The 27,799-nt window shown below is 45.9% G+C and overlaps 1 protein-coding gene across 2 annotated transcripts in view; it reads left to right on the forward strand.

The window, feature by feature from the left end:
- The window catches only part of Abca4 (ATP binding cassette subfamily A member 4), a 137,261-nt gene extending 111,030 nt beyond the window's left edge, over nucleotides 1–26,231 (forward strand). Inside the window, exons 37-50 of one of the 2 annotated variants that reach the window (XM_063281945.1) lie at nucleotides 2,822–2,937; nucleotides 3,887–4,034; nucleotides 5,919–6,042; nucleotides 6,395–6,524; nucleotides 10,330–10,450; nucleotides 10,840–10,902; nucleotides 11,360–11,466; nucleotides 15,054–15,195; nucleotides 18,498–18,632; nucleotides 19,363–19,466; nucleotides 19,545–19,637; nucleotides 22,331–22,580; nucleotides 24,527–24,613; nucleotides 25,899–26,231. In XM_063281945.1, coding sequence (XP_063138015.1) covers nucleotides 2,822–2,937; nucleotides 3,887–4,034; nucleotides 5,919–6,042; nucleotides 6,395–6,524; nucleotides 10,330–10,450; nucleotides 10,840–10,902; nucleotides 11,360–11,466; nucleotides 15,054–15,195; nucleotides 18,498–18,632; nucleotides 19,363–19,466; nucleotides 19,545–19,637; nucleotides 22,331–22,580; nucleotides 24,527–24,613; nucleotides 25,899–26,024 — 1,746 coding nt within the window. In that variant the 3' untranslated portion in view covers nucleotides 26,025–26,231. The remainder of the gene's footprint in view (nucleotides 1–2,821; nucleotides 2,938–3,886; nucleotides 4,035–5,918; nucleotides 6,043–6,394; nucleotides 6,525–10,329; nucleotides 10,451–10,839; nucleotides 10,903–11,359; nucleotides 11,467–15,053; nucleotides 15,196–18,497; nucleotides 18,633–19,362; nucleotides 19,467–19,544; nucleotides 19,638–22,330; nucleotides 22,581–24,526; nucleotides 24,614–25,898) is intronic. The other variant, NM_001107721.1, reaches the window with a different exon arrangement.
- The last annotated feature ends 1,568 nt before the right edge of the window (nucleotides 26,232–27,799 follow it).

Consider the following 27,799-nt stretch of genomic DNA (forward strand, 5'->3'; position numbering starts at 1 on the left):
TATCTCAGGTGTATGGGTGCTGCTCTGGGGAAGCAGCTGCTGTGGCGACCTCACCATAGAGGGCGAGCCCTTATGTTTGGCCAGCCTGACTGTGTCCCCCCAAGTCGGGACTCTCTGCTTCCCAGACCTTTTGAGGAAGGCTGCCAATGCCTGCTGCTTGACTTTTCACAATTCCAGGCATCCTGCAGTCTCTCGGCTGCTAGCTAGGAGGAAAGGGTTGAAAGGTGTTTTGTATGTGCATGTGTGTCTGTCTGTCTGTGTCGTCATTGTCTCTCTTTCACATACACATAGACACACCCCCCTCTGGTGTGTACTTTTACAAACAAGAACATGCCTCCATACCAACGCCTTGAACCAGGTCATGCTGTCTCTTTGTCTCCTTCAACCCAAGGCAGTTCCTGCTCCTCCCCTTGACATACATGACCTTGACCCACTGGAAGATTACAGGGCAGTTATTTGACAGGGTGTCCTCCAACTTGGGGTTACCTGAGGTTCCTCATGAGGCTTTGGTCCTTGGCAGCAGTGTCCAGTGCAGAAGCTGGGCTCTCTTGCACCCCTCAGTTTGTATCTGATGTCCACTTGTCCTAGTTCTGAAGGCATTCACTTTGCCACTTACAAAGGTGTTTGCCCAGTTTCTCCACCACAAGAATTAATCTTTACTGCTTTATTATTAATGAGAACTTTAAGGGATACTTTGAAGATGTGCACTTAACTGATTTGTTAGCAAACCCTTTGTTCATATATGCAATCATAGCTCTTGTTAATTAGTGGATTCTAATATGATACGACTACTATTTAGTTTAATACAGAGACTCTCAACTGTGTGGCCAGTCGGCACTCCTTTAATAGGGCCCTTTAGGCCCTATTGACTCGTGTCCCTTTTCCTGGAGTACCTCACTGCCTCTGGTTGTGCAAGAGACCCCAGGCTCACACTGCACGTCCCCTGGAGCCAGGCATTTTCCCAAGGGACCCTGGTTCACTTGAGTGGGAAGTAGATTTCATAAACTACAGTCTGGACACCAGCCTTGTTCATTTCCACCAAGATAGCACTGATTACAGGCCTTCTAAGTCGATAGAACCAGAGAAGACATTTGCATGCAGTTTTACACCAGTCTTCTCTCTCTAGTCACTAACCGCGATGCTCACCTCTAACTCAAGTCTACTGCCAAAGAGTTCATGCTAGCTGTCTGACTTTTCATGCTCACAATTCTCTTCTCCAAGTAAGAAACTGGCTTTGCCACCCCCAATTATTTACCCAACTGAGTGATATATACACTTGTAGTAAGGGTTCCATCTCTGCCCTGGTCCCCTTTCATAGGAATACTCCTCTTTCTTTCCGGCTTCAGCAGTGTTCCATACTGCCCAACTTCCTATACAGACACTTCTTCACCCCGTGCTGTTATAGGTCAGAGTCTGAAATGGGTGCTCTTGGGTCCTTGGCCCCTTAAGAACAAAATAGAAGCCTACACAGGGGATGGAGAGAGGGCTCCGTGGTTAAGAGTGCTTGCTGCTCTTGCAGAGGTTTTAGGCCCAGTTCTCTGTACCCACACAGTGGCTAACAACCATCTGTAACTCCACTTCCAGAGGATCTGATGCCCTGTTCATGTTTGTTAGCAAACTGCATGCACATAGTGAGTGCAAAGGCATGCATTCAGGCAACAACACTCATGCATGTAAGATAAAAATGAGCAAATCTTAAGGATGAATTGACCACAAAGTAGCAAAGAAACTTTATTTAAACTATGCAATAGAACAGATTAGAAATACACTGTCAAGATTGGCAGCAGGCCAAATGAGTGAGGTCATCAAGGGCCCCAGTTATTTCCTGGGGTTCAAAAGGAGGAAGAGCTTGTTTGCTAACAGGTGGAGTATAGAAGTTTCTGTTGTAACCAACTAGGATTGTATCAATCTTCGCTTAATGTGCATGCCCCTCCTGGTTTTAATCCTATGCATGTCCGGCTGTACATAGGCATAAGATGGTGAATGGGGAATTTCCCCTGAAAGTTCATTTGAGGATTCATTTTTGCTTTATCCCTGTACCCTAGCCAGTCTAGGGTGCTCAATATAGGTCCATAACCTGTAATTCCAAGGCAGTATTCCAGGAGTACTGGAATTCGAGTAGGGCACATCAAAGGGTTGCTAAGAGCAGTAACATTTCCATTGCCTACCACAGATGTGCATGCAACCTGATGAAGCCAGAGTCTTAAGTTGCTAACAAGTATTATTTGGAAATGGTTGTGTGTTTAGCCCAAGCCAAGTGGAGTCACAGGCTGCTAAGCTATTCCTTATGCTTCCCTGTCTCAACAGGGCTCTGGCACTCACTCCAGGTACCCTCTGTGCAGTGCCCTCCTTACCCTTACCAGGCTTTTACCCTAGTGGAGACCTAATCTTACCATGCCACCCAGCTCTCCAAGCCTGACCTAATGTCTTCAGAACTGCATTGTTTAGAAGAGTTACCCCTATCCATGTGAGCTTCTCAAAGACAAAAAAAGCTATATTTTAAGTTTTTCTAAATTCTGGAGACATGTTTAGAAAGAATAACCATCAGGACTTTATAACCAATTGGAGTAAGAGAGACCAAGAAAGTAAGAGAGCAGAGAGACGTTCATATACATCCTTTCTGCGGACACAGACTGGAGGTCTTTAAACGGGTAGAAAAGAGCTCACAGGAGAATTATGAACAGCTTGACCTATGCTTTACCTCTGTGTCAGTTGACCAAATCTATTTAGACAAATGGACTCAATCCACGTCCATAAGAGTTGGAGAAGCCTGGTCCCCAGGTCACAGAGGTTCAGAGTCATACTGTCTCCTCTCTTCAAGATGAATTATGCTGTGAGTGCGGGACTAGTGGTGGGTATCTTCATTGGATTTCAAAAGAAAGCCTACACATCCACAGACAACCTTCCTGCGCTTGTCACTCTGCTCATGCTGTATGGGTAAGTCATCTGGGCCAGGGGAGGAGATATTATTTTCTGACAGCAAATGTGGGGTATCTGGTAGTGGTAGCACATGCAGGTTTAGCCTCCAGACCAAGAAGCTTCTATGGTAGCTAATCAGAAATCTGCCTGGCTGACTTCAGCCATGTAAGTCTGAGTCCTAGTCCAACTAGGGATGAAGAGATCAATGCCACCTCGTCTGAATATTCTTCACTTCCAACTGTGGCTTTGAACGAAGTCTGGGACTCAGTCCCCACTTCCTCCCCAGCTCTGATTTCTATTCCCTCTGTCGGCAAGCTGCCCAGTGTAGAATTATCTGTGTGCAGTGGAAGATTCCAAGCCTTAGCACTGCCCCTAGGTCAGGCCAGAAGATGACACAGAGACTGAACCCAATCAGTTTATGGAGCACAGCATGCAGCTTTGTATCCCAGGCTACCACTTGCTATAGGTTTAACTGTGGCAAAGAATGCAGACTCCTCACCTGTAAAAAAGGAAGGAGTGATGCCTAGCCCTTCGTCATGTAGAGAGGGGAGTCATCAAAGCAATGGTCTCTGTCCTAGAATGATGATCTCCCTTATCTCTCTTGAGAGTGGACTCCGAAGCCAGCTTAACTGTGAACTATGAAATGAACGATGAAGATGAGCTTGGGACCTTCCGTTCTGTTTTACCTAGAGTAGAGCATTACTGTGGGTAGCCTCTGGGCTTTAGAGCTCAGTGAAGTTCACACAAAGCTCTTCCTGCCCCATTCGCCCTTCATAAAACTCATGGTATGGTTAGGGCAGGTACCACCAACTTGTTTTGAAGATATAGCACAGAAACCAAAGAATGGAATATTTTCTCTCTTTTCCTGGGACCCTGGCCAGTCCAAACATGTCCCCTCATATTTGGAGGTATGGCTGATGGGATGGAACCGGAACTCTCTCCCTCTGAGCTGTGTCATCTCTCACAGATGGGCAGTCATCCCAATGATGTATCCAGCGTCCTTCCTGTTTGACGTCCCCAGCACAGCCTATGTGGCTTTGTCTTGTGCTAACCTGTTCATCGGCATCAACAGCAGCGCAATCACATTTGTCCTGGAACTATTTGAGAATAACCGGGTGAGCAGAACGTTCTTGGCTTCTTGGTTTTGTTGGTGGGATGTTCAAGCTGATACAGCAGTCCCCAGAGCCATGGAGAACACTGTGTATGCAGACACACATGCCCTGGTGAGCAGGGCTGTCTCCTCCACCCTCACTGGGCACTACTCCCTACTCTTTTTTTAAAATATTAATTAATTAATTAATTAATTTACCATATAGATCTCTTTAGACACACCAGAAGAGGGTGTCAGATCTCATCACAGATAGTTGTGAGCCACCACATGGTTGCTGGGAATTGAACTCAGGACCTCTGGAAAAGCAGTCAGTGCTCTTAACCACTGAGCCATCTCTCCACCCCCTACTCCCTACTCTTGAGTCTTGATTTATGTGCCGTGAGTGCCATAGCTTTGTAAGCCTCTTCTTTAAACTACATATATTCACTCATGATTCTAAATTTTTAGAATAAAGGTAGAAAGCATGTGTATGCACGCACACACACTCATATGCATGTGTGTGTGCACACTCATATATACAATGGCATAGTCAGGTGATTTCATAAAAGGAACACATACTAATTGATTGTGCCACTGGAGCTTCTGTTCAAACGACTTCAAAACTATAAAAGAAACAATAAGGTGTAAGAATGAAAAAGCTCGGGCTGGAGAGATGGCTCAGTGGTTAAGAGCACTGATTGCTCTTCCAGAGGCCATGAGTTCAATTCCCAGCAACCACATGGTGGCTCACAACCATCTGTAATGAGGTCTGATGCCCTCTTCTGGAGTATCTGAAGATAGCTACAGTGTACACATATACATAAAATAATAAATAAATCTTTAAATAAAAAAAAAAAGAATGAAAAAGCTCCCTACCCATTTCAGGTCACCCAATTCCCACCTCGAGACTCCACCTTATTCCAGTTTTTAAGGTTTTCTGAAGACATACAAACAAACATGTATTCTTTCTGTAACTTTTTTTTTACATAAATGATAACATACTAGCACCCAAGGACAGGATTAGGAAACCCTGGTGTTGAATAATTCTACTTTATCAGATATTAGGTCCACTTGACTTGTCTACACCCTCTGCTTCTTTGTCCAGAAGGAGATGCCAGACAGAAGCCTTTAAAAAGAGGGGAGTAGGTGGCTACAGGGCTGATTGTCTTTACTTTTGATGACTATCTCTGAGTCCTGCTATGCCATGCTATGGCTGTGGCTATGCTCTGCTATGGCTATGGCTATGCTCTGCTATGGCTATGGCTATGGTTATGGCTATGGCTATGGCTATGGCTATGGCTATGGCTATGGCTATGACTATGGCTATGCTATGCTATGGCTATGCTATGCTATGGCTATGGCTATGCTCTGCTATGGTTATGGCTATGGTTATGGCTATGGCTATGGCTATGGCTATGGCTATGGCTATGACTATGGCTATGCTATGCTATGGCTATGCTATGCTATGGCTATGGCTATGCTATGGCTATGGCTATGCTATGCTATGGCTATGGCTATGCTATGGCTATGACTATGTTATGCTATGCTCTGCTATGGCTATGGCTATGGTTATGGCTATGGCTATGGCTATGGCTATGCTATGCTATGGCTATGACTATGTTCTGCTATGGCTATGACTATGTTATGCTATGCTATGGCTATGGCTATGCTATATTATGCTATGACTGTACTCCCAGCACTCCAGCTTCCTGGGGAGGGGGCAGTCTGTGTCCCTAGCCTTTCCTTTTCTCACTAGTTCTTCACAGCTCAGAGTGTGGCCACACATCTGCACTGGGCCCCACCAGAAGACCAGAACGCCTGGCCTTGCCCTGTGAAGTCATCAGAGCCTACCTGCTCACAAGGGGACCTCCGCTCCCACGCCCCTAACGGCCTCGCTTCTCTTTCTCAGATGCTGCTCAGGTTCAGTGCCACGCTGAGGGAGTTGCTCATTGTCTTCCCACACTTCTGCCTGGGCAGGGGCCTCATCGACCTGGCACTCAGCCAAGCTGTGACAGACATCTACGCCCAGTTTGGTGGGTAGCATTCTAGGTCTGTGGGCACAACCATGAATATATTCGTGCTGGGAAAGTTACAGCAAGGGTTCTGATGTCAGATCTACAGCCTAGAATGGGAGGGCACCTACATGCTAGACCAGCCACCTAGAAGGGCTTAGGGTGGCCCTGTTTCTGTGGCCAAGAGCTCCAGTTGGGGCCAAGCACAGTGTTTTACCTTCCTATATGCTGGCCCGGGGAGCCACGAAGAACTTGATTTGGGGTCCTTTAGCCTCTCACATAAGGCCTGGGCATGTGAGTCAGGTCTTCATGAGTGAGCCTGGTAGCCTGATGCACTCTATTCTTACCAATGTCCCATCGCTTCTCTTCTCAGGTGAGGAGTACTCTGCAAACCCATTCCAGTGGGACCTGATTGGGAAGAACCTGGTTGCTATGGCAATAGAAGGGGTGGTGTACTTCCTTCTGACCCTGCTCATCCAACACCACTTTTTCCTCACCCGGTGGTATGTCATTGCTTAGGGCAGTGTTTCCAACCCTGGGCTTCACCTCAGCGTGGTTCTCAGAAACTGTGCATACTGGTTTTTGTTCTCTTCATTCTCAGGGCTCAGCTTGTTCTGCACTCAACAGGGAGAGATGGGTTAAAACAGGCCTGATTAAATTAGAGACAAGTCCTAACCTCATCTTTTAGAAATACAATGGTTTCATTTTCATTGCTAACATTGAACTTCCTTGTGTAATTACTACATTCTTTTTTTTTTTTTTTTTTCCGGAGCTGGGGACCGAACCCAGGGCCCTACATACTTTTCTTAAGTTGGACGATAAAACTGAAAACAAGGATCGTGATGGAGAATCCAAGACACTAGGAAGCACGGTTTCCATCCACAAGATGTGAGGCAAAGCAAGCTCCCTGCTAGTTAGAACATTGAGTGAGGGCAGGGAAGGGAGATTAAGGAGTAACACTGGGACCCTGTGTCAGGTAAGGGCTTCCAGAGGGCCATGGAAAAGTAAAAAAAAAAAAAAGTAGTTCAACCTTCACACTTGAATCTGGATAGCTGCCAACTCTAGTGTTGCCAGGACATCTCAAAGGTCAGGTTAGTCAGTTTATGCTCCTGTCCAGCCATACTTTCCCAGGCTCTTCCCAGCCTGCCTGCCTCCTGCTGACCTGATCTTCCTTTCTGGAGTGCACCCCGCCTCAGCGGGCCACATCCAGGCCTAAGAGTCCCTAAGAGACTTTTATGGCAAAGTTTTGTTTCTTAGTCTTTCCTCCTCTCAGAGTGAGTCTGACCATTTGTAAATAAACAGTTCTGGGTCTTTGTGTGTTATAAATGACCTACTTCCCTAATCACAGGGTTGAGAAGACTAAGAAGGAAAATAAATCCATACATGGGGAATAAGATAATCAGTAATGCTTCTAGTTACGGGCCAGACTGTGAGAGGCTATCTGTAGGCCTCTCAGCCCTTTGCCGTGTTGGCCAATAAAAATCTTCAGGCCAAAGCTACTGCTATTATTAAGTTTCTATCATAATACAATGTTTATATTTTATAAACCCCATGTTGGGGTTTAGAAGAGGAGAGGAGGAGAGAGTTGATTGCCAAAACTAAGTCATTAGCTCCAGACACTGATACCAATACAATTGAGTCCTAAAGAGCATCAGAAAGTTCTGGCTTCCAGACACCCAACAGCCACACCATGTAGATAATTAACAAGCAAAGAGTGGAAGGGAGGAAGAAAGGATGCTTTTGGTAGAAGACGTGTGCTGGGGGCCATCCCCAAAAAGGCTGGGTCCCACAGAGGAGATAAGAAGCCCTCAAGAGAGGCGTGAGTCAGTCAGGGTTGGAGGATCTTGAAGCCTGACTAGCTAGCAGTCAGAGTGCTTCTTTATTTATACAGAACTCAGTAGGCATGGGCAGACTAATTTTGTTCCAAAACATAGACCATGTCATTTTTGTCCCTGGACCTGTGTTTTAACTTCCTCTTGGTCATAAGTAGTCATCATTGATAAATGGTGACAGAACAGTTATCTTTCACAGTCATTTTCCCTAATCAACCCCATAACCCAATATTTAAGAATCTTATGGTTTCAAGGGCACTCAGAAAATCTCCAAGTCAGCCTGGGCAGATCCTGATGTCCCCAGCACTATATTATTAACCCTTAATGGTCAGAGTGTTAATTGTCATTAGGCCCAATAAAAATCTTCAGGCCAAAGCTACTGCTATTATTAAGTTTCTGCCATAATACAATGTTTATATTTTATATCTTTGTGGAATTTATTCATGTGTCTAATCTTGGTATTCTTCTATTCCTTGGCCATATGATACCACAATAGCCCTACATGCACTAACTTCTCTAAGAAGGGAAGGTCTTAATATTTTTTTATTATTTATCCTCACTATTCTTTGTCCATCTGTGTAAGCCCCTGTCTAGGGCAGAGGTAACTCCAACAATCTAACTTTGTTGCTCTGCCTTTTCCTCATGGGGCAAACCATACACAGCCCCCCAATCTTAAATAGCACTTAATTGCCTGAGTGTATAATAAGAGGCTTTGAACCTGATCTACTGCCAAATCTTCTAGCCCACCAAATCTTGTTTACCTTTTAAAGCTTACTTTCTTCTGATTATCTTGTTCCTAAGTACAGGGGCAGATGTTCCAAAAGTATCTTGGAGTCAGAGCCTCGTAAGGGGATCTCTGGCGTGTTTCTTTGCGTCATAACCTTTAGGGTGTAAGAAGGACCTTCAAGTAAGGTCAGATAAGGATATCTCTCTAAAGACAGGAGGGGAAATATGCTCAGGACTTTCCCAGGGAAGCTTAGCAGCAGTACTCTGGGAGGAGGTGTATGTGATTCATAAGAAAATTTTTATCAGTTCAATATCCCAGGTTGTACAAATGTTAACCCCCGTCCCCAACCCCCAAGCGTGTGGCATGTGGAGATCACGGGGGGAAGTGGAAGATGGCAAGAGACCGATCGTGTCACTTGGGTCAGCTTTGCCAACCTTTGTCAAGCAGCTGTGCTGGCTTTAGGACTTTTGCTCTTCCCATTAGATATGGCTGTGCCCCACATGGCCTGCACAAAAATGTGGCAACACCAGAGAGTAAGACTGGTACATGGAATGAAAGGTCTTTCAGGGAGCCATTGGACAGGAAGATGAGTGCAGGGGGGCACAGTGTTGGGTCAGGAAATACTCCTCATCTTGATGACTTGAGACCCAGGAGCAACACAGATCCCTGGGGTATTTTAACCAGGGCAGTGACAGGACCTTGCCATGCTGAGAGGTGAGATGGGAGTCCATGCTGATTAACAACAGTGACCTGGATACAGACGGAGGCATTGGGAGATGATAGAGTAGAAAGTCCTTTAGACAAGACTTGGTGATTGGTCAGATGCTGTCAGTAAGGGAGAAAGGAAAGACTGGAGCCCTGGGTCAGGCACGTCTGACTTACAGACAATGGGTCTCTTGCATCCAAGGATTGCTCCGAATACAGCATAACGCACTTGTAGATGGTAGTGTCATGGGTCAGTGCCAAAAGGCTGGGCATTCTAGACGTTAGTAGTCAGAAAGATTTTCAGAGAAGGGCCTGTGCCTTTAAAGACGGGGAAGATTCTGTTGTCAGGGCAGGAGTAAGAGAACTTGCTGAGGCTATGGGAATGGCCTGCATGAGGTGGAGACCAGGGGCAGGTGCCAGTGATTGGCAGAGGAGCGAGTACAATTAAAAAAAAAAAGTACAGATGGCAAAGGCTTATGGGACCTGGCTGCAGGACAGAGGAGCTCGAAGAGGTTAAACTTGGAACCTACAGCTTGGACCAAGAAAGATTTGGGAGCATGTGTTAATAAAATGACAAAGCTATCTCGTCATGGAGTTGGTAAGAAAGGCTGGAGGAGGAGGGGAAGGTTGACAGTTAATAACTCACCTACATTTCACTTGCCTTAGAGCAATGCTTTTAATAACATAATGCTGGCTCCCAAGTCTTTCCTCTGTGCCAGGCATCATTCAGACTTCATCTTCACACAACCCCGAGACAGCCTTCTTCCCTCCCCTTCATGTGGTTGAAGAAAGCCAGGCTCAGCGAGATCCAGGGGCAAACATACGGTCATGCATGAAGAGGAGGATGGCAGCAAGAGAGAATGTCAGCGGAAGCCCTTGACCTTTCTGCCTAGTGTCCCTCCTGACAGGAACCACTTTTAGACTAGACTTAGAGGAAAGAAGTCTAGAGGAGTAAAAGTGGGTAACCGAAAGGGCCGTTGGGGCAAGGACAGCGTGACAGTTACTGCACACCCAGCACGGTCCTGCTCATGCCCCTTCCTCTAGGATCGCTGAGCCTGCTAGAGAGCCCGTTTTTGATGAAGATGATGATGTGGCTGAAGAAAGGCAAAGAGTTATGAGTGGAGGAAGTAAAAGTGACATCTTAAAGCTAAACGAACTAACCAAGGTGAGGAGCGGGTGTGGGCGATGTTTTCTTGGAGTTGCAGGCTGGGCACACAGTTGGTGCAGGAGCACCGTGCCATCCCGGAATTGTCACTTGCCTCCTGGGACCACCTATTTCCCACGATATTGTCCCTGCTGGGTGCTGTGGGGCCTCCAGAAGAGCTTCTCCAACTGAGCATTGGCACGTGTTGCCTGCTCTGTTTGTGCAGGGCATGGTTCACCCTCCACATGGCACTCTGTGCCGAGACTCCTCTCCCAGTGCCGTGTTAATGTGTAGCCTTCGTAGTGTCTGCGGCTTTCTTCCAAACTACTCTGTGCTGCCTTTTGCTCTCACTCCTCTGGCCTGCTCTACCCTTGTCTCCGTCTTCAGCCCAGTTTCTTTGAATTTTACAGGTTTACTCAGGCTCCTCCAGTCCAGCAGTAGATCGGTTATGTGTCGGCGTCCACCCTGGGGAGGTGGGTACCATACCAACGGACATGAAATAGCTCTCGAGAAGAATCAGCCCTCTACCACGAATCTTCTCCCTCTAAGCAGAGCTGGACAGTAAAAGTCTAACGAAAGTCAAACTTTCTACTAGATATGGCAGCAGGTGGCATTAAATTTACTTTTTTTATTTTATACAATATGCCCAAAATATAATTTCGATGTGTAATTAATATAAAATATTACTGAGATATTTTTCTTTTGTTTTGGTTCTTGTTCTAAGTCATCAAAGCCAGCGTGTTACACAGTTAGTGCCCATGTCGGTTAGGATTAGATATGTTTTGTGTTGGTACCCACACATGACCAATAATCTCAGTAATGGCAGAGGCAGGTCTAAGATGATTCTCCTAGCTCTCACACTGGCCTGGAGTCTGGCAATGAAGATGTCCTTCGTCACTAGAGCAACTCCTATTCTCTGTTTTCTCCTAGTGCTTTGGCCTCCTGGGAGTGAATGGTGCAGGCAAAACCACCACATTCAAGATGCTCACTGGGGACACCACAGTGACATCAGGGGATGCTACCATAGCAGGCAAGAGGTGAGTGCTCTGCCCTTCCTGTGGCAGGGTGTCCCCACAGGCCATGTCCTTGTCCTAGCATATGGAAAGCCATCCAGTGTCAATATGCCTTTGTAACTCCTAGACCCAGAAAGATCAATACAGAGAAGGGGGCCTACCACAGAATATGGTTCAACAATACACAAGTCATAGATACACTAGAAAAGCCAAACTAAAATGTAATGGTTGGGAGTGTGCTCTTAGCATGAATTCCTAGAAAGTTCTAGAAAACACTAAGTCAACAGTTCTTCATCTCTTTGGGCTGTAGACTCCTTTGAGCAACTGATGAGCCCTGTACGTTCTTCCCTCTCTCCTTCCTGGCAGCTTACGTAGTTCTGAGGGGTTTACTGAGCCCTGGGGTACATCTGTGGTCCCACTGCAGCCTCTGAATCCCAGGTTAAGAACTCCTAGGTTGATAGATCCTTTCCCTGGGTTGAGTTTCAGAATGGAGGTCCTCATCTAAGGGACTTCAGGAGGACCTCATCAGCATTAAGCATTTGTGTGCCAATCCTTGTTCTCATCAGACCAAGGGAAGCTGAGAAAGAGAAAGTTGGCCTGTGTTTTAGCTTCTATAACAATGAGAGTTTAAAGGGACTGCTACTGTATGCAACAGAGCATGTGGGTCCATGTTCCACCCTGTTGCTGGGGTACTGGGCATAGCTGCTAGACTACATTTACCCTGTCAGGGGCTGGGCTTAGCAAAGTACCGAGGCACCTCTCAGGGCATGGGAAAACACAGCCTAGGATGTGGGAGGCTGAAGCCGGGGTTCCTAAGCTTCTGGGTGTCCAGTTGTAGCTGGAGTACAGAACAAAGTGTCAAGGATCCACAGCCCGGGACCAGAGGCTGCCAAACTCCTGGACATCCATCCAGGCAGGCGCTGCTGGGTCGTTCAGAGTTGGGAAGGAGCTGAGATGTGGGAGGGGCTGTGGGCTGAGGATGAGGAACTTAGCTGATTAGTGAAAGTCCTTAGCTTAGGGATAGTTGTCTGGGAGTGCAGAGAGGCCTTCTGCAGGAGACTAAGGCAGCAGCTCAGTAGTTGAAGGCTTTCTTCATGCGTGCCACTACAATTCTTGATGAAAGAAGACAGTCAGTGTTTATCCATACCATTTACTGACTGCTCGTTGTGGAGAATGGATACATACCAACAGCTCAGGGTGGACCAGAGATTAAACACTACTCTTTGCTGGGAGGAATATCTGGGAATGGAAGCTTATGGGCCAAATCCTCAGGGCCTCATTAGCATGGAGAACTCTTTTTTGGCTGGGACCCAGGTTTCCTATGTGTGGAGTGTGGCATGTGTTCCAGGCCACGAATCTAGTAGGGAGCAGGGACCGCCTACCATGTCAGGCAGGTGCCTGGGTCCCAGAGACTCTGAACCTGCTCAACCGTGCGGTTTCCTGTCACTGTCCATTGTCCCACAAAAGCAGGAAAGAGAATGGTTTGCCTCTTTGCTGTCTGCTCCTGTACAGCAGCACCCACAAATAGAGAGTGCGCTCACAGCACCCACAAATAGAGAGTGTGCTCACAGCACCCACATATAGAGAGTGCTCACAGCACCCACATATAGAGAGCGCTCACAGCACCCACATATAGAGAGGGCGCTCACAGCACCCACATATAGAGTGCACTCACAGCACCCACATATAGAGAGTGCGCTCACAGCACCCACAAATAGAGAGTGTGCTCACAGCACCCACATATAGAGAGTGCTCACAGCACCCACATATAGAGTGCACTCACAGCACCCACATATAGAGAGTGCGCTCACAGCACCCACAAATAGAGAGTGTGCTCACAGCACCCACATATAGAGAGTGCTCACAGCACCCACATAGAGAGTGCACTCACAGCACCCACATATAGAGAGTGCGCTCACAGCACCCACAAATAGAGAGTGCGCTCACAGCACCCACATATAGAGAGTGCTCACAGCACCCACATATAGAGAGTGCTCACAGCACCCACATAGAGAGTGCACTCACAGCACCCACATATAGAGAGTGCTCACAGCACCCACATATAGAGAGTGCTCACAGCACCCACATATAGAATGCACTCACAGCACCCACATATAGAGAGTGCTCACAGCACCCACTTATAGAGAGTGCTCATAGCACCCACATATAGAGTGCACTCACAGCACCCACATATAGAGAGCGCTCACAGCACCCACATATAGAGAGTGCTCACAGCACTCCATTCTGGTTTGTTAGTGGAGACAGACATTGTTGACAGCTCCCCAACATCTGCTTGACTAAGACCCCCTTCCTTTACCCAAGAGCCCTGCTCAACACAGCCCAACAAGCAGGGGGAGTCTTGAGCATTCCTCTGGGACTCTGGTAAGATGAATCTGGGATCCCAGCCCTCCATGGTCATGTCTGGTGGATGCTAAGCAAACACACTGACAAAGACAGAGCCTGGTGGTGGCCGAGTACACTTCACCTGCCACCCAGCTATTGGCCACCAAGGAAATACAGTGGTGACAACAGGAACTATGGAGAGAGGGCTCAGTGGCAGATATAATAAGAAGTTACTGGGCAACACCAGTTTTAGTACAGATGAGACGCAGCCTGCTGTACCCTGTGGTAAAACTGAGCTGCAATTTAGAGAGAAACAAAGATTTAAAGACTGGGGCTTGCAGGTGGGAAAATTTCTGTGAATTTGGAAAGGTTCCTTCTTGTTTCCCCTGAGTGGTTTCAACTGTCCTACCTGTACTTTGAGTGACCTTTGTGACAATGGGGAAATGCCCTGGACTCTGTATCCCATCCTGTTATAGCTACCCTTTATTAATAAGCTCCAATCTGTAAGTGGTTAGACAAAGGTGATTGGACAACATGCTCTATGCACAGGTTTTTGTCCTTGATAAGGGATTAAGCAGATCCCTTATCTGGGAAGATAGAAACATATTCTGTTGTTTGCCAGTCTCCTTTCCCTGGGTAGCTATCTTGATTATCTCCCTTTGTCTGTGATTAAATACAGGGAAAGATGTTTCCTTAAACTGGGAAATATCACCTATTCCAAGCTACCCAAAAATGTCTGGAAGGGATTAAGATTTACTGACGATTCATTGATCATTTTTAAAAATATTTTTTAATTTAAATGCCTTTTTTATTCACATTTTAAATGTTATCCCATTTCCTGGTTTCCCCTCCAGAAACCCGCTATCCCACCCCTACCCCCTGCTTCTGTAAGCCTACTCCATCACCCACCCACCCACTTCCTCCCTCCTTCCCGCCCTGACAATCCCCTACACTGGGACACCGAGCCTTGATAGGATCAACTCTTAAACCTTTGCTTCTAAGCCCTCAAGCCAGGAGATCCAACCTACTCACTCAAGTGTCAGGTATTCAATTCATCTCAGCTGTGGAACCTCAAAAAATCCAACTAATTAAAGCTCAGCACTCCGGAAATTCATGTTTCTAACTGAAGGATCCCCACTTTGATTTCCAAATTCTGTGTGTTTCTAAAATGGAGAAGGTCTTGCCCCGGGGCCAAAGACTCTCTGGCCCCTGCTCCCTGGTCACCCCCTCTATGAAGGAAACTCACTAATTCCTCTTTCTTCTTGCAGCATTTTAACTAATATTTCTGATGTTCATCAAAACATGGGCTACTGTCCTCAATTCGATGCAATTGATGACCTACTCACAGGCCGGGAACATCTCTACCTCTATGCCAGGCTGCGGGGTGTGCCATCGAAGGAAATTGAGAAGGTGAAAAACAGTTTGTTGTGGCCACGTGGGGGGTTGGCAAACTATCTGCCTACTTTATGGAATGCAATCATTTAGAAACAGAAAACTGGGCACACTATCCACCCATTCCAGTAAATGGCCACGTCTACTATGTGCCAAGTCCTCCCCTAGAAGCCAGACATGGCAGCCATCAAAATGAACACATGCACAGTAAACTCTTGCCCTGGAGTCTATCTGGTGATACATACATTTGTCCTATAACCCATCTGTCAGTAAGGATGAAATTTAAAAGTGGCAGTTTTCTTTTCTAACCCAGCTAGTTCCCAAATAATTAAGATAGAAACTTACACATTTACTCAAGAGGTTCTAAGCACAGTAGCTGAGCAGATATTTATAACCCTCTATGGTACCTGGCTATTTCCCAGCCTCATGCCCAAGTTAGTTGCATTCAGTCTCTCCTTAGCTTGCTCTGCTGTAGTTGTCTGTGCTCATGGAGAACTCACTTGGTGACCATTGGTGACCGTCTTCTTCCTTCACCTGCCTCATGGCTCTTCTTCTGGACACTCGTCTACTTCATGGTGGACTCCTTCTCCCTGACTCTTCTCCTTGGTCCCCTAGCTGGGATCAGAAGTCCAGCCTTCCTATCTCCTCTGCCCAGTCATTGGCTGTTCAGCCTTTACTAACCAATCAGAGATAATTGAGGAACATCGTTTAGGCCACCTTGATGCAGGAGATTCTTCAATATTCATAATAATGCCCTCATCCATGCCAGATCTCAGGGCACAGAAATCAGTATCTGCATTCACTGTGTACAAGAACCAACAAATCAGCATTCTGGAGATTTAGCCTGACGATCCACATCACAGTACAAAATGCTTATGCACAAGGTTACTCATTCCACTTGGGATTGCAAAGTGCCTGACATCACCTAAATGTTTAGACGTAGTCAACTGGATGATACATGTGACATTCTGATGCTGCTCCAGGAAGAGAAGAAGGATGGCCTCTGCAGCCTGTTATGGACTTATTGTCAGAGTTATTTCTAGTATTACTGTGTGAGAACACGCAAGGTGTGAAGGTGAATATGTGGGACGCTGCTTTTATGTAAGAAATAGGAAAACAAGAGGTGGACGTGCAGGTGCTTAGCTTTACCGATAGAACCTCCGAGGGGTAAACCAGCACACCAGACAACAATGATTATGATATTAAGAGGAAATTGGGGTGAAGGGCAGATGGGAGGGAGTAATGGTTCTCTGAGGTTATCCTTTTGTTTAGCTTTGACTCATACAGGTGCGTGTATGTTCTACAGATTCAGAACTAAGACTGCATCAGTAAGAATAAGACTGGAGATTAAAAAGTAGAAAGAGAGAGAGAAAGCCTGACAGTCAATATAAGTGGAAATAAATTACTCTGTTTTAAATAATCCTGCAGATAGTAGGGTATTTATCCTTAGTCGTGGGCAAGGTAGAGTGGGACAAAGCGCTTCACTGTCTGAGCTATTGTTTTAGACTCCATATTGCAATAATAGAAACCCTAAGTTAGACACCATATTGAAGACTGCAGTCATCAACAGACAGTCAGGGAAGTTTGCAGATGAGAAATTAAATAGTTTATGTAGTCTAAAATAGCACCTGTATAAGTTGCTTATTGGTTTCCAAGTAGGTATGTAATTTTTCAGTAAAAACTTAGATGACATGTCAATTAGAGGAACAAAATGAATGTCATGTAGAATGCTCCCAGATATGATACCCTGGAAGGCCACAACTTCACAAGAATTCTGACTGACAGCGTACAGCCCGAGTCTTACTAAAAAGAATCAGACAAAATCTAAAGAAATAACATTCCTTTTAAAGGAAGGTGAGAAAGAGGGATTGTGTGCTTTGAATATCAAAGTCTGTGGAAATGTCCCTGATCACAGGGTGCTAAAGAAACACAACGAGGGCTACAAACATGACTACATGAGTAAAACACTCATGCAAACAGAGGCCTGAGTTTGAATGCCCAGATCTAGATAAAGTCAGGTGTGGTGGTGCATGTCTGTAAACGCAGCGCTCCTAACGGGCAGATGGGAGGGGAGCGGGAGAATGCTCCAAGCTCACTGGCCACCTAGCCTGTCATATATAGCAGTGAAAAGTTAAGAGACCCTGTCTCAAACAAAGAGGAAGGGGAGGAACATCTTTCAAGGTTGTCTCCTGTCCATCACATGTGTGCTGAGGCAAATGTGAACTAGGCTGGTGCATGACACTCCCACACACATGTACACATTGGGGCTGGGGGATGGCACTTGAAACCATTTCCAAATCACAAGTTTAAAATGAAGACTGCATCCTAGAGGTAGGATAACAACAGATTAAGTAAAATATTCAGTGACTTAGAGAGCGGCAAGTTCTGAGAGGAAAATTAAGCAGAAGACGATTGTTGGGAAGAGGTTTGTGTTTGTCCATAGAGTGGCTGGTTCAGGTAAAGGCTCACAGGAAGCGAGGAAGGTGCACAGGAAGTGACATCTAAGTATAGGGCTAAAGAAGGGAAGTGAATCACAGAGCTGCCTTCAGGGTGAGCATGTCTCAGAACATTTTGAGTATGTTCCTGGGTATGAATACGGGCACGTGTTTGTGCTTACCCACACACGCACACTTGCATGCACACACACACACATGCACTCACAAATCCTCAGTTCCCCGTTGGGGTCCCTCAACACATGGTTCCAGTCCATCATCTATTTTGTTTAAAATAAAAATCTGTCGGGGTTGGGGATTTAGCTCAGTGGTAGAGCGCTTGCCTAGCAAGCGCAAGGCCCTGGGTTTGGTCCCCAGCTCCGAAAAATAGAAAAGAAAAAAAAATAAATAAAAAAAATCTGTCACCTCTGACCTGGGAAGTATAACAGCAATGGCAGCATACCACACTGTTCACCCCACCACAGTGCCTACTACAGTGCCTGCCTGGCTCATGCTGGATGCTCTGCAAACATTCATTAGATGCACAAGAAGGTTACAAACCTGTCCCTGCTAGGGGGGATAGAGCCAATGGGTTTGGGGTGCACTGTATTCTCAAAGAGACCTTGGTGAGAAACGAAGTCTTTGGAAGGCTGCAGGTTCTTTCCAAGAGGGCTGCAGAACTCAGGAAGCCACCTTAGTGAAACCAAAGGTCAAGGGTAGAAAAACTACCTTAAAGTATGTGCTGGTGGATAGCAGCCAGCAGATGGCCCTGCCACACAGATCTCTGTCCAGCAGGATGACATCTGGGAACATAGCCTTGAGCAGTGCCCGTTCCTGGGGCCTTCCTTGTTCATCAGCCACCAGCTGACGTTTCTTCTCTTTTCCTAGGTTGCCAACTGGGGCATCCAAAGCCTGGGCTTGTCTCTCTACGCTGACCGCCTAGCGGGCACCTACAGTGGAGGCAATAAGAGGAAACTCTCCACGGCCATAGCACTCACCGGCTGCCCGCCCCTGCTGCTGCTGGTGAGGCAGCGTGTCCTGCAGAGTGGAAATGTCGCTGCGTGTCCCGAGTTGGGAAAATTAATTCAGGGATTGCAGCTCTAGAAAGACAACAGTTTGCTTTTGTCTGGATCCCTCACACATCGTCCCTTTAAGGCAAATTAGCCAAGTGTTTGGTCGCAGTACACTCTGCCTTCGGTGGACTGGAGCAGTGGCTTCAGTCACAGGCTCCGGGGACCCTCACGTGAAATGGACCACAGTAGAGTCCCTGAGTCCATTCAGTCTGGGTTTTAAATGGCACAGGACATAGAGGGGACTGTAAAGTTACCTGGGCTATCTCACTCCCCTGACCCTTCCTAAGGATAATTCTGCTATTGCCTTTTTTTTTTTTTTTTTTATTAACTTGAGTATTTCTTATATACATTTCGAGTGTTATTCCCTTTCCCGGTTTCCGGGCAAACATCCCCCTCCCTCTGCTATTGCCTTTATTAATCATTGTCATTGTTATATCATCACTATCCTATTTCTTTATTTCTATAGTCCTAACCCTAGTTCAAAGCTGACACAGATCTATAGGTGTATACCGTGTTTCTGAACTCTCTGATTCCCCTTCTGCCTTTGCGTCCTACAAGACATGGCTCTGCTTTGCTTGCTGGGAAGTGGTTGTGCACTTGTCTGTTTAGCCCAGGAAGGATGTCGTGATGGACACATGTCCACATGTCCACATATCCCTGCTTTCTCTCCTACTCCACAGGATGAGCCCACAACAGGGATGGATCCACAGGCCCGCCGCATGCTGTGGAATACCATTGTGAACATCATCAGACAAGGGAGAGCCGTGGTGCTCACCTCCCACAGGCAAGAGATCCCCGGGGAGGTCGGGGGAGGAAGGAGCACCCCCCACCTTCTGTCTCACGTCCTCTCTCCTGCTTTCAGCATGGAAGAGTGTGAAGCACTGTGCACGAGGCTGGCCATCATGGTGAAGGGCACCTTTCAGTGCATGGGCACCATTCAACACCTCAAGTACAAGTAAGCAGATGGAGGGGCTACCTTTTACTACACTCTACGGGTTTATCCAGGCCTTGAGTTCATCATGAGACATTTGGGACACGTGCCTCTCATTCCACAGACATTGGCTGGTGATAGCTGGTCCAGACTCTCTAGAGGCAGATGGAGAAAGCTGATGAGATGTTCTGTACTGGGCTAATTGCTTGTGGTTGGAAGTTCACAGGAGTCTCTGGATAGGAGAGTTCTGACTGGGACATTTACAGAGCCTGGCTGGCATGGGGGAGGGCCACTGTCATTGACCCAGTATCAGCCTGCATTTCTCTACAGATCCAGGACCCATGGCACATTTCATGAGGGGTCTACAACCAACATAGGAATGAACAAAAGATCAAACAGCTTGAGAACCAGTTTTTCTTTCTAGAATATTATATCTGGTTCAGTTTTTAAAAAATGACCACATGTCATGTGACAAACTAATAATACAGTAATCTTGAGCAATATTACCTTGTAACCATAAACTTATAAATGGTTAAAGGTAATTCCTTATTACTTATAACTTGTAAACTAAAGCTAAGAATTCATTAAAATGAGATTATTATAACAGCATCGCTTCTCACATCCTAATATATCGGGGGAAGAGTAGATTTATACTTGTCACTCTTCCCCAGGCATATTAGAATATATTTAATATGCTTATGATGAACCCAGGATATAAGCTGTCAAGCTAGCTGGTGCTGAGATCCACATCTTGGGGAGTTCATGAACCATGTTTCATGATAACCGCCATTCTTCACAGGGGTGGAAAGATCTAATATATATGGTGGGTTTGGCAAAGGTATTTATGTATTTATGTATTTATGTATTTATGTATTTATGTATTTATTTATGTATTTATGTATTTATTTATTTATTTATTATAGATGAGTACACTGTAACTGTCTTTAGACACACCAGAAGAGGGCATCAGATCCCATTACAGATGGTTGTGAGCCACCACGTGGTTGTTGGAAATTGAACTCAGGACCTCTGGAAGAGCAGTCAGTGCTCTTAACCACTGAGCCATCTCTCCAGCCCTGGCAAAGGGTTTTGACCCTGATTTATTTCTTCAGTAACCACCATGTGGAGACTACACAGATAGCTATGAAAGCATCAGCCTATGAGAAAACCAGGCCCGTGTCAGCAACTCCTCATGCCTAACTGCTAGAGTACATCCCTCCACTTTTCCTCTCATTCCTCAATATCCTCATGATAGCCCAGATAAGGGGGAGGGTGCTCCTGTGTGGAGCGATGGCTGATTTCCTGAGACTGGAAGGCTACTAGTTTCTTACTGTAGAGACAGCCCTAGTTCACAGAGGAAGTTCTTCAGTAAACTTTAACATAGGTTTTCACAGTCACTAGCCAATGATTCACACCCTTTCTGATGGTCCATTCTTAATCCACATAGGGTGGCCAGCAAACCTAGTGAGGAGAAGGAAGGAGGATCATTGTTGGTCTGCTTTATATCACTGTAACAAAATGCCAGAGAAAAACTTAACTTTAAGGAGAGGTTGGGCTGGAGAGATGGCTCAGTGGTTAAGAGCACAGATTAATCTTCCAGAGGTCCTGAGTTCAAATCCCAGCAACCATGTGGTGACTTAGAACCATCTGTAATGGGATCTGATGCCCTCTTCTGGTGTGTCTGAAGACAGATACAGTGTACTTATAAGAGAAAGAGAGAGAGAGAGAGAGAGAGAGAGAGAGAGAGAGAGAGAGAGAGAGAGAAGGAAAGGCGGGGCTGGAGAGATGGGCATAGAGGTTAAGAGCACTGACTGCTCTTACAGAGGTCTTGAGTTCAGTTCCTGGCAGCCACATGGTGACTTGTGACCATCTATAATGAGATCTGGTGCCCTCTTCTGGCCTGCAGGCATATATACAGGCAGGCCACTGTTTACATAATAAATAAATAAATAAATAAACAAACAAACAAATAAATAAAAGAGAAAAAGAAGGAAAGACTCCTGGTTCTATTGATTTGGGCCTGGGGCAGAACATCATGATGATGAACATGATGGTAATGCGTGATAGAGAAGCCTGCTTACCTTAGTAGATTCTAGGAGAGCGGGAGAAACACACACACTCACATGCATGTGCGCACGCGCGCACACACACACATCTTTTAAAAACATGTCCCCATGATCTGCTTGCTTCAGCTGGGTCCCACCTCTAGTGGAATCATCCACTGATAACTCGAGAGTTCCTCATGATCGTATGACCCCTTAAGGTCCTACCTCTGATCAGTGCTGCAGGACGGACTTTAATACACGAGTCTTCAGGCAGTGTATCATATCCAGACCACAACAAAGCCCATATCTTTCATGAACTTTCCTCAGGAAGTAGTGCCTTCCCAAGCCTTCTTTCCTGACAAATCATGTAAAAGCCACTCAGTCTCCCCCACATAGAGCTCAGTGCCCTAGCACTTTATCGCTGGGCCTAGGACCTCTACAGGGGGCTACAGTCATCTTGGACTTCAGCAAGCACGTTCATCCAGTTTCACCACACAGACATGTAGACCTCCAGAAACTGATGGCAAACATTTTGGTTCTCGCTCCTAGTTTTAAACATGCATAGAAGGCCAATTCTTTGGGCTTCTAATCCCCATTATGCCTGATGAGTGTACTCTTTGTCTAGGGATTGCCTTAGCTCTTACAGTACTGTACACGCTGCTCACTTGCTAGGTTTGGAGACGGCTACATTGTCACAATGAAAATCAAATCCCCAAAGGACGACTTGCTTCCTGATTTGAATCCTGTGGAGCAGTTCTTCCAGGGCAACTTTCCTGGCAGCGTGCAGAGGGAGAGACACCACAGCATGCTCCAGTTCCAGGTCCCCTCGTCCTCCCTGGCCAGGATCTTCCAGCTGCTCATTTCCCACAAGGACAGCCTGCTCATCGAGGAGTACTCAGTTACCCAGACCACACTGGACCAGGCAAGTCTACTCAGGGTACTAGGTGCCAGTGGTAACATGGAAGGCAGGCAGGATGTCCTCGGTTTTAACACACTGTTAGTCTCTGTCCCTTAGTCTGGTATTTCAGACATGGTTTCAGTCATCCACAAACTTCACTGACTATTTTTTTTTATTTCATCTTCTTCTTATTCTTCATGCTTGCTGTTTTATGGCAGTAGCTGATTTCTTTTTCTTTCCAAGCCAACTTTTTCACGTGCAATTTGAAAAGAACAAATAGATATTTAACTGTATGGCTCAGTGAGTTTGGATAAACATTTGCTTTTTATGTAGGTATTTATTTATTAGTGTGAATGTGATGTTGGTGTGTGTTCATGTGTGTCTGTGTGTGCATGTTTGCATGTATGCAGATACATGTGAGCATGTGTGTGTGTGTAAATATGCACGTAGAGGCCACAGGCTGACATCAGGAATCTTCTTCAATTGCTCTTCCTCCTATTCTTTGAGGCAGGGTCTCTCAAACTCAGAGCTTTCCAACAATGTGAATGCTCTCCTGAGCCATCTTGCTCCAAGGATCTCCTGTCTGCACCCTCCAAGGCTATAATTGTAGTTTGCCATACTTACCAGGCATTTATGTGGGTCCTGAAGATCTGATCTCTGGTCTCCATACTAGCCTGACAAGCATTTAAATATTAACATATTTAAATATATGTTAATGACTGAGATGTCTCCATAGCTTGTCTTTACTCTTCTCATCTTGAGTTACTGAAATGCTGTCTTCCCAACAGCTCATCCCCATTCTTCTTCCCCAGACAGTACCTGGAAATTACCATTTCACATTATTTTTGAAGGTTTTGTTATGTGTAACCCAGGACCATATGCAAGCCTGCTTCAGCTTCCCTAGTGCTTGGATTACACGTGCTAACATGTCTGGCTCTGTCTACTTTCTTTCTATAAAATTATTGATATCTATCTATCATCTATCTGTCCATCTATCATCTATCAACACTATCTATCTATGATCTATCTACCTATCTACATATCTATCTATCATCTATCTGTCATCTATCATCTTTCTATCTATAGTTATATAGAAATACACACACATATTCCTAAACATATAAATACAACCTCATCAGTCCTTGTAATGTTACTTACATGTAAATGTTTTTGTCCAACTGCTATGCTCTCCCTTGGCATTCCTTAGAGGTGCATAGTTTTTTGGGTAGGGTTGGGGCCACCAGAGCTCCCCCACAATCCACATTAGCATGTCTATTGGTGTCTTCCCTGTTCAGGTCCTTCTATTGTCTATGAACCTGACTACTCTAGGCTCCTCATGTAAGTGAATAGTAATTGTCATTTTGTGACTGACATAGTGACCCAAGGGTTCACGCTCACACTGTATCATACTCAGAACTGCCTTCCTTTTTAAGATGGAGGAATATTTGCTTACATTTTACTTATCCATTCATTGGTGAACATTTGAGTTCTCCGTTGTTGAGGGGTTGGCCCTTTTTAAATTTATTTTGTTGTTGTTGTTGTTTTGTTTTTAATAAACATCCTTAAAGACCATTTGGAAAAGCAAAGGTGAGTAGAGAAGCTTAGGCAGGTGGCAGTCACAATGGATTCCTTCTGCAGGAGTTCTCGCCACACTGCCTGTGAACACAGCAGAGAGCAGTTGCTGCTGCTCAGTTGTTTTTAGAGACCCTGGATGCTGCCAGCTGCCTTGGTGATCCCAGTTTTGCATGCCCAATGTCTTTTTGAACCCTCCAGCAAGCTCTTAGGCTCAGGAGTGTAAGAGGCAAACCTGGTCCAGGTCACAACTGCGGAGGCCTGTGACAAGCCACAGGAGGAAACAAGCTCCACCAGGCGGGCTGGCCATCAGCTGTGGGAAAACCAGAGCAAAGCACATAGGTGGTGTAGGGCCTCATCGTTCTGGAACCTTCTACTTACTTTCCTCTTGCCTGCAGGTATTTGTAAACTTCGCCAAACAGCAGACTGAGACCTATGACCTCCCTCTGCACCCTCGGGCTGCCGGAGCCAGCTGGCAAGCCAAGGTATTTCTATTGCTCTCTCCCAACCACTGCTTAGGAAGGGCCTTAGCTCAGGGACCTCGCTGACTAATTGGACCTGAGGTGTTCCTAGGCTCTCGTGAGGCTCTGCAAAGAGCCCGCCCAAGCCACGTCTCCACCTGCCCATATCATACCCACAATCCTCCATGCTTGGCCTCAGGTGGTCCCAGCTGTTCTCTATTAGGAACCGGTCTCAGTCGAACACTATGGGAAATGAAGTTTTCACATCCCTTCTCTTCTGAAAACAGATCTCAGAGTCTGTTTCAGGCCTACCTTTAATTGTTGACTTCTTCCTGGTGGTGCCAATGGCACACTCTTTTAATCCTAGTACCCAGGAGGCAGAGGTGGGGGATTTCTGTGAGTTTGAGGTCAGCCTGGTCTATAGAGTGAGTTTCAAGACAGCCAGGGCTATACAGAGAAAGCCTGTCTTGGGGTGGAGGTGGAGTCGGGTGGGTTTGTGTGTTTAAACCAGATCATTGGACAAGCCACATTTTGCATAGACTGAAAAGGCCCATCTCCAGCCCTCTCCTTCCCCGCCCCAAAGCTGATATTGGATCAGGAAGGTAGCCTACAATTTATGATTGGAGATTATATGTCTCTAGCTAGAAAGCTTGTTAGAAAAATGCTTAATGCACAAGTTTGATCTAGATTCATTATCATGAAATATATATATATATATATATATATATATATATATATATATATATATATATATGAGAGTCAACTGGCATTCATATATCCCCAGTCAAATAAAATGACCCTTCTTCCTAGGAGCCAGCTCTGAACAAACTGGACAAAGAGAAGTCTAGACTCAGGGCTAAACTCAAGTTATAATTTCTTGGCTTTTAAGCCAGCAAGGTTACTTGCAAGGTTAAAAAAAACACCCAGGTCTCGAGATTTAGCTCAATGGTATAAGCCCTGGTCTAATACAAGGGCCTAGGTTGGATGCCCAGCATGGGAGTGGGGAACATAGTCTCCAAAACATCCATTGGAAAGAGTACCAAGGGTGTAGCCTTCTTATAAGATGTAAACACACACTGGCATGTAAGTCTCTGTAATAATTCCATAGAACTTAGATTCACAGTTAAGAAATCAGGCAGCCTACTTGGTGTTCTGATATGATCCCAGGTGCTTCAGCTAAGCGCCCTCCAGAAACTGCCAGTGGTTACTCTTTTAGACCTAAAAATTTATTGCTCCAAAACCCAGGATGAGAAATGCCCAGGGATCTCGTACAGGTCTGATTTCCTTCTGTGTTGTTTTTCCCTTGTAGCTGGAAGGGAAATCCGGACGGCTAGAGACACAGGAGCCTTTACCCGCTGGATCATCTGAACACCTGGCTAACATAAACAACCCCACTGCAGTAGCAGATAATAAGCACACGAGGAGTCCGCAGTGAGCTGGAGGAAACCAAAATATTCACCGGCTCACCCGAACTCCCGATGGCAAAACTGGAACACAGTCACCTTTTCATCCAGACCCCTGACTAGTGGCTTTGGCCTTAGCGATTATTTTCATTCTGAGTGGATCTACTTTTGTGGAGTGGGAGGGGTATGGATGTGTGGGTGTTATTTGGGAGGAAGAATAAAAAGCAGCTTCCTGATGAGCTATTCTGCTCATTAATCTCCCGCTCGGCAAGAGGTCATTAGTGTTCAGCCTCTGGTACAGTTTCTGGCTTTCTCAGAGGGTTGAGCTTCCATGAGAGCCATTGACACAGCTATACTAGTAGTCACAAAAGTCCTGCAACACTGGAGTGGAAGGGAATGAGCTCACTGTAATGCCATGCATCAAAGTCTTCATACAGTTGGGCTCACTGTGATGTCATGCATCAAAGTCTTCATACGGTTGGGCTAAGGAAAACACCCACCTAGTAATGCATGTAAGCATTAGCTACAGGTAATACATGTAAAGACTATCCACAGATATTCTCTGTATGTAAGTTTGACATCTTTTTGGTGTAGCATGTTTGAGTGCCTACTCATCAGGTACAGTAAGGACAGGAGGTGAAGGGACATGGATGAGCAGGGATGAGTCTTGTTGGATTATTACACCTAGTACGTCCTTGTAGAGAAGCCAAGGCTTCCTCTGTTCACCATTCCAGTGGCAGCGCGAATCAAGAAGAGCAGGGTCTAAGACTGAGGCAGACTAAAGTCCTATGCAACAGGCTACTTTATTCAGAGCATCAGACAATTTATACTCTGAGGGTAAGAAGGGTCATCTGAACAACATTTTCTGTATCCATTCTTCGGTTGAGGGACATCCGGGTTCTTTCCAGTTTCTGGCTATTACAAATAAGGCTGCTAAGAACATAGTGGGGCATGTGTTCTTGTGTATGTGCCCAAGAGTGGTATATCTGGGTCTTCAGGTGGAACTATTTCCAATTTTCTAAGAAACTGCCAGGTAGATTTCGAGTGATTGTACAAGTTTGCAAACCTTCAAACAGTTGAGGAGTGTTTCCCTTCTCCACATCCTCACCAGCATGTGCTGTTCCTTGAGGTTTTGATCTTAGCCATACTGATTGGTGTCGTTTTGATCTGTATTTCCCTGGTGACTAAGTATGTGCATGGTATGTACTCATTGATAAGTGGATATTAGCTATAAAGTATAGAATATTATGATATACCACACAGACCCAAATAAGTTAAACAAGAGGGAAGGATTGGGCATGTGTGCTTGAACCACATTTAAAAGGGGAAACAAAATAGTCAGAGGAGGCTGAGGGAGGGAACTGGGTAGGAGAGGGAGAGGGAGAGGGAGAGGGAGAGGGAGAGGGAGAGGGAGAGGGAGAGGGAGAGGGAGAGGAATGGGGAGGTAGAGGCAGGTGAGGGGAGAGACAGGAGAGAGACCCAGAGGGCCCTAAGAAATGGAAATCTGCAGCTGCTGAGGGTGGTGATGGGGGGAGTGGAGAATCTCTAGGAAATCCCAGAGACCTGGGATAGGGGAGGCTCCCAGGAGTCAATGCAAGTGACCTTAGACAAGATGCCTAACAGTGGGGACATGGAACCTGAAGAGGCCACCTCCTGTAGCCAGGCAGGACCCCTAGGGGAGGGATAAGGACACCAACCCACTCAAAATTTGTCCTGTCTAAAAGAAATGCAGGGATAGAGTAGAGACTGAAGGAAAGGCCAACCGGGTCCAACTCAAAACCCATCCCATGGGCAAACACCAATCCCT

The sequence above is a fragment of the Rattus norvegicus genome, chromosome 2 (genome assembly GCF_036323735.1).
Source record: "Rattus norvegicus strain BN/NHsdMcwi chromosome 2, GRCr8, whole genome shotgun sequence".
In the NCBI taxonomy this organism is placed as follows: Eukaryota; Metazoa; Chordata; class Mammalia; order Rodentia; family Muridae; genus Rattus; species Rattus norvegicus.